The sequence below is a fragment of the Triticum aestivum genome, chromosome 5A (assembly GCF_018294505.1).
Source record: "Triticum aestivum cultivar Chinese Spring chromosome 5A, IWGSC CS RefSeq v2.1, whole genome shotgun sequence".
NCBI classification, from domain to species: Eukaryota; Viridiplantae; Streptophyta; class Magnoliopsida; order Poales; family Poaceae; genus Triticum; species Triticum aestivum.
The window spans coordinates 534,783,456-534,794,416 of NC_057806.1; the positions used below are offsets into that span (position 1 = coordinate 534,783,456).

Here is a 10,961-nt window from a genome sequence, read left to right on the forward strand (position 1 = left end):
AAACGGTGGTATAAGTGCGAAACAGGAATTGGGTTGTCACGGCGTGACTAAAAAAATTATGCTCGCACAGAGCAACCGTAAATGGGCCGGCTCACTATGCCGCTTTCATGTGCGAGCGAGTGGTTTTAATGAGCAGTCTCAGCAAGCAATTTCTTTAAGTTTCCTTTTCTGTTCCAGTGGCTTTCAGTTTTTATTATTTTTACTTATTTAAAAATGAAAACTTTTGAAATTTGAGAATATTTAGTAAAAAAAATGAACAATTTGTGTTGGAAAAACGCAAACATATTTTAGAACATTTGTGAATATTTTATAAAAAAGTACGAACATTAAAAAAGTTAAGCACGAACTTGTTTCTAAAAGTCTAAACATTTTTATGAAAATTTATAAAAATGAAAAAAGGGAAAACTTTTTTCAAAAGCAAACATTTTTAATAATGATAAGATTTTTTAAATTCTGAACATTTTTTTAAAGTTTTGACCATTTTAAGATTTTCTATTATTATCATGGAGTTCTATTATTACAAAGTTTTACCCCACCTCGTTTTTTTTTTCTCCAGGGCCTCCAAAACCATGACAAAAATGCAGTCGGAATCCTTGACGCCGAAGTGAGTCACCGTCGCTGTACAAGCCTTGTGCATTCTGCACAGTCAAGATTCCCTACGATCAGTGTTGTTTGTTACTGGTTAGGCCCAAAAATGAAGGCTAGACGTGAGTTGTCCAAAATGTGGCACCCACTGGTTACGCTAGCCCCATATGTGGTGTTTTTTGTGCAATTTACTCTACTTTTCCCTTTTAAATATGGCATGGCAGACACTATATACTCAATAATATTGGAACATATTTGGAGGTTTATAGAAGATGAGATTTTATTGAATGAAACAAGAAGGTGAAAATGGCAAGGGCATTATGTTGGATGCCCTTTTAGTTATGCATGTAAGAAGTGTTCATAACTCCAATTAATGTTGCTCTAGTGCTTTTTTTAGGGGTGTTGCTCTAGTGCTTTGAGAGACGTGAAGATTCCCCATGACCCCAGGCTGACCAAATTAAAAGACGAGTCTGTCAACACTTGATACCTCAAATGGCCTCTATGTGAACTTGTTTTCTTTCTAAATCAGATGCTGCATTTCGAATCATTCTGAATAAAAAGGCCACATGTACATGGCTTGTCTTTCAATTGGCAGTGTTGCAGAGTGTAAACACAAGTTACTGAACTTTCTTAAAAAGCAGCTGCAAATACCGACTGCATGCAGTAAAGAGAAAAACAAAGTTTGCATTCAGTGATCTTTAGTCCAAAATATCGACTCCATGCAGCCGTTTCAAAATTATATTTGTCATAAACCGGAGGACAATATACAGTTGGATATATACTTGCCGAATAAGACCATGCTGGGACGAATTCCCTCAATGTTATGTACATAACGAAATGAATATTTGGTATCTACCTATCAAAGAATTACTGTACTACTTATCTCGTTACTCGAAATCGAAAGAACAGGAAATTAGGCCTCTACTCTACCAAGTCTACCACCCAAGGGCTTCACTTCAGAATGTCCGTGTTGAGTCAGACACTTGGACGATCGGTGGTTGGTTCAGACGACTCAAGCAAGGCTTCCCCTTGCTGTCGGTGTCCACCAGTATCGTGTCGCCAGGCTTGTACTCGCCGAAAAGGATCGCTTCGCTGATGACATCCTCCATCAGTTGGGTGATGGCTCTCCTCAGCGGCCGCGCGCCGTAGTTCTTGTCGTAGCCTTCTCGGCAGATCAGCTCCTTCATGGCATCGGAGACCTCTAGGCCGATCCCGACGGCCAAGAGCTTGCCCTTCAGTTCCTCTAGGAGGATATCGAGAATCGCTAGCATCTGCAAGTGTTTCATGGACAGCATTAGTGTCTCATGTGGTTGAAGTTCGCGGCGTCAGGTACGAATTCAGAACAAAGGGGTAAGTGAGAGACAGACCTGAGTCTGTTCCAGAGGACGGAAGACAACCGTCTCATCAATCCTGTTGAGCAATTCTGGACGGAAGAATCCTTTCAGCTCTTCCATCACGAGGGATTTCACCGCGACATATCTGCTCGACTCAGTATCCTCTGTTGAGAAACCCATGCTCCGTCGTCCATTCGAAATTGACGTAGAACCAACATTTGATGTCATGACAATCAATGTGTTCTTGAACGAAACTCTGCGACCCTGTATTCCACAGAAAGGTTTTTCAGCATACAAAGAGACCCATGAACTACCTAAGACAAAAGCTATGGAAGAATAAGTCTACTACTGCATCTGGATCTGTGTGCTATGCCACATCTAACTTCATTGGGAGGTTTAGGATTTACTGAAGTAAGTTCCATCCAAGAATTGTGCAAGAACAAGTCACCAAACTTGAAGTGGTACAAGAGTTTGAATGGCTCAGCAAATTTTAGAATAAAATCTCCAGGGACTAGTCTTGATGAAACGTGGACCATAATTCTACTATTAAACCTCTAAAATTAAGAATATATTGCTTGCACTTTATGTGTGGAGATATAACAACAGGGGTTGCACATATATTATCAAGATATGCTGGTTAAGTACCTGTGAGTCTGCCAGATGCCCATCTTCAAAAATTTGGAGAAGGATATTGAAAATATCAGGGTGAGCTTTCTCTATCTCATCAAGCAGTACCACGGTGAATGGTTTTCTCCTGACTGCTTCTGTCAAAGTACCAGTTTCACCATATCCAACGTACCCTGGAGGAGAGCCTATCAGTTTGCTCACCGTGTGCCTCTCCATGTATTCACTCATGTCTAGTCTAAGCATAGCAGATTCCTGTTCAAAACAGCGAAGGCACCCCGTCAAGCCACATCCTTTGGAACATTCAAAACATCGGTGACATGAAAACAGGATGATCAGGACATGATTGTGTGACTTACCGATCCAAAGTAGCTCGCCGCAAGAGCTTTGGTAAGCTCGGTTTTACCAACCCCTGTAGGACCACAAAAGAGCATCGTAGCTATAGGTCTGTCAGGGTCACTGAGGCCTACACGTGATCTCTTCACCGCCCGCGATATCGCCGCAACAGCGTCATCTTGACCAATAACACGCTTTCTAAGCTCATCATCCAGTCCTACTAAGATCTTTTTATCATCAGCAGTCAGCTGTTGGACTGGAATACCCGACCATAATGAGGCAACTCTTGCAATTTCTTCTGTTCCAACTACAATAGGCCTGCATGTTTTTTACATTAAGTTCCATGCTGATAAGATATGTAGGGAACAGAGATTACTGTGTGACAGGTTGACAAGAGAGAACTTACTCCTCAATTGTTGGCTCGGCCTTATCCTGATGTGGCGCTTCAGTGTTAAGACTCGCATTCTGTTGATTATTCTTATTCGGAGAATATTTCATCTTGTTAGATGACACCTGAGTAATGAAGGACATGAAAATGTTAAATATCATCAGATGGATTTTTTCTTCCAACAATATAACCAGTGCAAGATATCTACCACGTCATGCATGGCCTGGACAGCTTTTATCTCCTGCCAGTATTCATCCGGCTCCTTTAAGAGAACGGAAGACTGTCCTTCCTTCTTCTTTTGATATGATTCAATTCGAGCTCTACTGCCAGCTTCGTCAATAAGATCAATAGCCTTGTCAGGAAGCTGTCTGTCAGGGATATATCTTGCTGACAAATAAACTGCTGCATTGATGGCTTCTAGAGTGAATTTGCATTTATGATAAGTTTCATAATTCTCACGAAGACCCAGTAATATTTTCACAGCATCTTCCTGCATTATATTTGAAGGATGGTTAAGAAACAAACATATGCATATACTAAAGTTTCAAAGGAAAATATCTTTACCTGGCTAGGCTCATCTACAAATACTGGCTGGAACCTGCGGTTCAAAGCCTTATCCTTCTCAAAATGCATCCGGTGTTCATCTAAAGTTGTAGCTGCAATGCACTGGAAATAAATATTGCCCATAAGATAACGATATATGACTAATATATACTCCCTCTGTTTAACATTTAAGGTGGAGTGTTAATTTTTTTCAAAAGTCAAACATTTATATGTTTGACCAAGTTAATAGAAAAAAATATCTACATCCTACTTTTTGTATAAACGTGGTCAAATATAGAAAAGTTTGACTTATGAAAAAATTAATACACCATGTATTTTGAAACCAGGGTGTGTACTAAGAAGCAGGATGAACTATTACCTGCAGTTCACCTCTGGCAAGTGGGGGCTTCAGTAGATTGCTAATATCAAGGCCAGCACCCTTACCCTTTCCAGCAGTTCCAGATCCAACAAGATTGTGAACCTCATCGATGAAAAGAATAACATCACCTGCAGCGAAACAAACAATCATTAGTATTTAAGACCAAGTATAGAATATTAAAATATGATAACATTTTAGATTGCATTACGATCGAACTGACCTGCTTCACGGACTTCACGAATTAAACTAGTGATCCTGGACTCCAGTTCGCCCCTCTCTTTTGCGCCAGCAATAAGCAGGCCAATGTCTAGTGACATTATACGCTTTGCCTGCATGATTTAAGTTGGGAATACTATTGATGTTCATGCAAGAGAATTTCATAAATGCAGAAACCTGTCTGTATCCGTCACTCGCAATTCAAGCTTACCACGAGGAAAATGGGGACATCTCCATTTGCAATCCGAAGAGCCAACCCTTCGGCGATCGCAGTTTTACCAACACCAGCCTCACCCAAAAGGATGGGATTGTTCTTTGTTCGCCGGCATATTATCTGAACTACCCTTTCGATCTCCTCCTCGCGGCCAATAATGGGGTCAATAAACCCTCCACTGGCTTGTGTGGTCAAATCTAGACAAAACTGATCTAGCGCGCCTTTATCTGAAACAGAGATCCCATGACTTGTATTAGAAAAATAATAATCATAGGCTTCAATACATACAAATAGATGACTTGTTTTTTTATTGACACTTGAATAGGTGACTCCTGACCTTTCTTTTTGCTTAAGGATTTGCTGAAGGCAGATCTTCCAGCTCCAGCTCCAGCGGGTGCTTTCTCGGGCACTTTGAGAGAAGATGCTCCTGCGAGATCTCTGCCATCTTTTGCAAGCTCTTCATGGAGTCGGGTGACTGCAACTGACGCTAGCTGACTCGGATCCGCTCCCAAGCTACAACAAATAAGTTGTCAATTTTCTTTCTTTCTACGAGTCTGATCGATGATGGTGTAAAGAAAATCCTAACATGATCTTACAAATGAGTATAATCGGTTACTTCCTGGGGACCTTGTTTTAGTTTTATGTTAACTTATGTGTCTAGTATTACTATTTGTACAGCTATATGGGTCATAATTTGGAGTAGTATCTTGTGCTCAGCTCACAAGGGAAGATGAACTCAGCATGTGATAAATTGATTGGCTATAAATATGATTATTTCATCAGTGCTAGTAGATGGCAACACAATGAATGAATAATTGGTGGTGAAATATAAATAAATAAATAAGGAAAGGGGAATTCCTGGACACTGGACATAATTGGAGTAGCTACCTTCTGAGGAGATTGTTGGTGGTGGGATCGTCGAGCGTGAAGAGCGCGATGGCGAGGTGCTCGGGGGAGATGAAGCTGCAGCCCATGTTCCTGGACAGCTCGACGGCGACCTCGAAGACGCGCCTGCAGCCCCCGTCGAAGGGCACGTCCGTGTCAAGCCCGCCCGCCTTCTGGGAGGCGGCGCCGATGAGGCCGCGGCACTCCTCGCGCGCGCGCTCGACGGTGATCCCGGAGGAGAGGAACCCCCCGGCGGAGCGGTCCTCGGCGACGAGGCCGAGCAGCAGGTGGCGCGGCGCCACGGCGCCCTCCCCGAGCCCCCGGGCCTCCTTCTGGGAGTGCACCACCGCCTTGACGGCCCGCTCCGTGAAGCGCTCGAAGACGGCCCGGGTCACCCCGCGGCGCGCCCGGCGCGCGGGCCTCGGGGCGGCAGCCGGGCGCAGCGGGTGCGCCAGCACGACCGCCCTCCCGCCCCCCGCCGCGCCCCACTGCCGCGCCCGCGCGGACGCCACCGGCGCGGCGAAGCGGCCGCTGGCGAGGAGGGAGGACGAGGTGGAGCAGCAGCACACCTCCATGGTTGGAATCACCGCAGCAACCTCTTTTTCCTTTCTCGGGGAGTCGCCGCAGCAACTACTGCTAGTAGCGTGGTGCAAGTGACAGATCCCCGATGAGACGAAATGAACAAAATAGTGGCTAGTGCTATGCTAACGTAATCGAGCCACTCTCGCGTGTACGCAACCGTATCAGCAGTGGTGTGTATCTACCGGGTAGCTGGGTGAGCGAATGAATGAATGAGTACTGCTGCAGCTGCAGGAAGATGGCGTATACAAATACCGCTGGGAAGGCCAAGGAAGCACGCAAGGAAACGAGGCCGCTGGCCTGGGTGGAGGCGTGGAGCCGACGAGAACGATCAGGAACTGTGCGTCGGCGTGGGGAGGAAAGGGACGGCGGTTTTTTTTTTTTTTTTTTTTTTTGAAACAGAGGCAAAAGATTTGCCTCATTCATTAATAAAGGAGAAGAGTTTTAGAGTACATGATTAATGGCTTCACATCATAGCCCGTCCGACAACAAAAGAAAGCAGTAGCTACTCTCGCGGCATGATGATACTCAGATGTCTAGCTCCCGCCGTGACCCAAAGCTTCGCTTCATCTTGGATAAGTTTTAGAATGTAGAAGGGCGGCGTTGATTTCTTCCTGAAAACTCTAGTGTTTCTCTCGTTCCAAATGACCCAACCAACAAGCATAGTCAGGGAAGCCATGGCCTTCCGGTTCGCCGTGTTGGGCTTCGACATGTTCGTCCACCAAGACTTGACGTTGTGCTCCGCCGACCATTGTTGGGTCTCCAGTGCCCCTAGTCCAAGCCACTCCTTTGTCAATCTCCATACACGCAGTGTGAACCTGCACCGAAAGAAGAGGTGCGCGGCTGTCTCGTTTTCCCTTCTACACAGGGTGCATAGACCGCAATTCTCCCAACCTCGCTTCTCCAATCTATCCGCTGTCCAGATCCTATTTTGAATCGCCAACCAGGAGAAGAACTTGACCTTGGGAGGTGCCCAAACCTTCCAAATAGTCTTGTTCATGGTGGTCGTCATGGAGCCCAGGAATTGGATCCTGTATGCGGAGGCCGCTGAGTACTCACCATTCGCCTCAAATTTCCAGGAGATATCATCATCAATGTCAGGTAAAAGTTGAAACTGCTCAAGTTGAATCCAAAGGTCCACAAACTCCACCATGTGGTTGATCGAGAGGTTAATGGAAGGGTTGATCTTGTGCACCCAGGCATTGTTTTGCAAGGCATCCCTCACCACCCACTTCTTCCGCTTGGAAGCTGCAAAGATTAGGGGGGCGATATCCTTCGGTTTTTTCCCCCTCAGCCACGGCGCTTCCCAGAAGGGTGTCTTCCCCCCATTCCCCATGGTAATGACTGTGGCGGCGTAGAAGAGGTCCATATCCACCTCCGAGCACGGGTTTCCTAAGCCCACCCACAGTCTCGATGGGTCCTTCCATTCCACCCACGGCCATCTTAGTCTGAGAGCCCTTGCAAATTTCCCCAAGTGTAGGACCCCAAGCCCGCCGAGATGCGTTGGCCGGCAGACTGTCTCCCAATTGATCTTGCATTTTGCGCCTGTAGTTGTATTCTGAGCTGACCAAAGAAAAGCACGCTCGATTCTATTAACGTTGTGCAACACACCGGGAGGGACGTTGAGGGCGGTGATGTGGTAGACGACTTGCGAAGTGAGGACCGATTTGACCAAGGCCGCCCGACCGATCGTGGTGATGTTTCTCCCTTGCCATGGAGGAAGCTTGGCGGCGACCTTGTCCTCAAGGTGCTGGAAGTCCACCCTTTTCAACCGCCAAATGGATAGAGGGAGGCCTAGGTACTTCAAAGGGAAAGACGTCCGCGAGGCGGGCAGGCTCTGAAGGATGTCGTCGAGGTTGAGGTGGCCACAACGAATTGCGACAACGGAGCTCTTCTGGAAGTTGGTGGACAAACCGGTGACCTCGCCGAAGGCACTAAGGATGGCCGCAAGGTTGTCAACGTCTTCTCGTGTTGGGGAGATGAAGATCGCCGCATCGTCCGCATAGAGAGAGGTACGAACAGTAGCTCCACGCCCTTGAATCTTGTGAAGTAGGTTGTGCATTGTGGCAACCTCAAGGAGCTGATGAAGGGGGTCGATCGCAAGGACAAAGAGAAGGGGGGAAAGGGGTTCCCCTTGTCTGAGTCCTTGGCCGTGGGAGATGGCCAGCCCGGCAATACCATTGAGGAGGACGCGCGAAGTGGAAGTGCAAAGGAGGGCCGCCACCCAATCCCGAAAGCGGACCGGAAAGCCCAACCGCCGTAGGAGGTCAAGAACATACTCCCATCGCACCGAGTCAAAGGCCTTCCGAATGTCCAACTTGAAGAGCAAGGATGGAGTCTTGTTTCTGTGAAGGCGACGCGCGAGATTCCTGACGTACATAAAGTTGTCGTGGATGCTCCGTTTCTTGATGAAAGCACTCTGTGTATTGGAGACAAGGTTGTTCATGAAAGGGCCAAGACGGGCAGCCAGCACCTTGGCGATGATTTTAGCAATAGCATGAATGAGGCTAATGGGACGGAAGTCCCCTATCTCCTCCGCCCCATCCTTCTTCGGGATGAGCACAATGTTGGCCGAGTTGAGCCAGTGGAGGTTTGTCGTTTGAAGGCTACTAAACTGGCGAACAACTCTCATTACATCGTGTTTGATAATTTGCCAACATTTCTTGAAGAAGCATCCCGTGAATCCATCTGGCCCCGGTGCCTTGTCGCCCGGCATACGATCAATAGCGGCCTTCACCTCGTCCTCAGTGATGCCATCGTCAATGCCAGAGAGGTCGACCGCCCGTAGGTTTAGGTTCTCCCAATTAAGGTCTCTCTGTCTGGGTTGGCCCCCTCCCAGACTGCTCGCAAAGTGGTCGTGGATAATTTCCTCTTTTGTCTGGTGGTCTGTGACCCATCCAGAGTTCTTCTTAAGCCTGTGTATGTGGTTCTTTCTTCGTCTTGAGTTGCCTCTGAGGTGGAAGAATTTGGTATTGGCGTCTCCCTCTTTGATGTTTGCAATGCGGGCACATTGCTTCTTCCGCGCTCGCTCAACAGCGGCCAGGCTGATGACGCGACGCTTGAGGCGAGCCCGGAGGTCCCTCTCCTCCACAGAGAGGATGCGCGTCTCTTGGGCAATGTCAAGCCGGAGGATGACGAGGAGGGCCGCATGAAGGTGCATCTTTGCCTTGGAGAAGAGCCTGTTGCTCCACTTAGCCAGATGCCATCCCGTTTGCTTGAACTTATGGAAAAGCCGTTGGCACGGCTCTGTATGGGAGCATGGCTCCTCCCAAGCCTTGGATACGATGTCGAAGAAGCCTGGTAGAGAAGACCAAAAATTCTCGAATTTGAAACATCTTGGTCGCTTCGGCCCCTTGTCATCAGCAAGCAGGAGAGGGCAATGGTCCGAGAGCGAAGAAGAAATGGCGTGGAGCACATGAGAATCAAAGTGCATGTCCCAGTCGGCGTTGCAGAAAACCGAGTCCAGCTTGCACATAGTGGGGTTCTGACGCTCGTTACTCCAAGTGAATCGTCTGTTCTGAAGGTGGATCTCTTTTAGCTCACAAGTGTCCAGCGTAGCACGGAAGCGGTTGAGGCGGCTGCGATTAATGTTTCTATTATTTTTATCTCGGGCTCGGTAAATTTGGTTGAAGTCGCCCATGACAATCCATTTAGTGCCACTGGTGGGTTTTTGAGAGGTCAAGTCGCTGAAGAAGTCATCCTTTCTGTTGGAGACCGTAGGGCCGTAGACGCTAGTGATCTTGAAAGGGGTGTCAGAATGAATGACGTTGACCGTTGCCGAAAGGCAGAACTCTGTGGTGCAGACGTCGGATATACGAACGACGCTATCGTCCCAAAGCATGAGCAGGCCCCCTCTGGTTCCAGTGGCTGGACGCTGAGCAAAGCTCCGTAGCCTATTGCCGCCAAGATAGGAGGCGACGTACTGATCGACAGCTTCCATTTTGGACTCCTGGAGGCAAACTATGTGGCACGAGGTGGAGGCGATCGTCTCGTGCACAGTCGCGCGCCTGTCCGGGTCATTTAACCCCCTCACGTTCCAGCACAAAAAATTAACAGCTGGTGTCGTCATCAGGAAACTGATGGTTTTCTGGCACTGCCAAGCAGCACCGAACAGGCATGCAGCAAGAAGGGTTGAATGCGCAGCAGCAACAGATTGTAGTAGTTGGCAGTGGAGGATGCTTCCTCTGTATCTAGCTGGGGACGGTTGCTTTGCACAGGAGGGATTTGATGAAGCATGGTTGACAAAGTCTTCCTTAAGTAACAGCGACGACGAACAACAACAGTAGTACATAAAGATACCAGGGGGCTACAGGCTTCCGTAAAGCAACTGGATTGAAGCAAGCTACAAATACTGCTAGTACTACTACGTGGTACAAGATGATTTGCTAACATTGGACACTAGCTGAAGCTCAAACTGCTGACAATGCAAGTCAGTCAGACCTCTCCTGTTGCATCAGCAGCAACAATCTCGTGGTCCATGGCAGCCTGACCTCCGCGGCTGATCAGGGCGTCTTCAATCGCTGTGGCTTCGTCGTCGTCGAGCTTGAACAATGCCCGGAGCGCGGACAGAACCGAGGGCGACAATTCGTGCTGGAAGCGGCGACTCAGCTCTTCCAGAGCGTCTTTGGTGACATCCTTGCCATCTTGGACTATCCCGAGGCTCCGACAAACCAGCTTCTCGGCCTCCCTCGTCACCGGAACAGCAACACGACGCTCCTTGGCATGAGTAGTGGTGCGGCGCAGGGAGAACCCCGGGTCAATGGCCACGCCAGCCATCGTCTTTCTCCGGTTTGCACGGTTCCCGGGCGGGGCACGGACAGGCCCAGGCAAGATCGGAGCCTCTGGCAGCACAAAGAGGGGCGCCAGTATGTTGTTGGA

At 47.9% G+C, this 10,961-nt stretch overlaps 1 protein-coding gene across 1 annotated transcript; it reads right to left on the bottom strand.

Moving 5' to 3' along the window:
* Nucleotides 1-1,282: 1,282 nt before the first annotated feature.
* LOC123104554 (chaperone protein ClpD1, chloroplastic) lies at nt 1,283-6,306 on the bottom strand. The gene is made up of 12 exons (XM_044526426.1): nt 5,508-6,306; nt 4,957-5,132; nt 4,617-4,846; nt 4,410-4,518; nt 4,190-4,317; nt 3,832-3,933; nt 3,476-3,757; nt 3,286-3,392; nt 2,903-3,197; nt 2,565-2,798; nt 1,953-2,183; nt 1,283-1,856 (listed from the first exon to the last, which is right to left on the bottom strand). The coding sequence occupies exons 1-12, from the start codon at nt 6,077-6,079 to the stop codon at nt 1,542-1,544; spliced, it is 2,781 nt and encodes a 926-aa protein (XP_044382361.1). The 5' UTR covers nt 6,080-6,306; the 3' UTR covers nt 1,283-1,541.
* Nucleotides 6,307-10,961: the final 4,655 nt, after the last annotated feature.

Excerpts from the sequence above, each read along its gene's own strand:
- LOC123104554 (XM_044526426.1), bottom strand. The coding sequence starts at position 6,079 with ATGGAGGTGTGCTGCTGCTCCACCTCGTCCTCCCTCCTCGCCAGCGGC. Across the intron at positions 5,133-5,507 it reads ACCAACAATCTCCTCAGAAG|CTTGGGAGCGGATCCGAGTC; the intron begins GTAGCTACTCCA and ends TATTTGTTGTAG. Across the intron at positions 4,847-4,956 it reads ATCCTTAAGCAAAAAGAAAG|ATAAAGGCGCGCTAGATCAG; the intron begins GTCAGGAGTCAC and ends TCTCTGTTTCAG.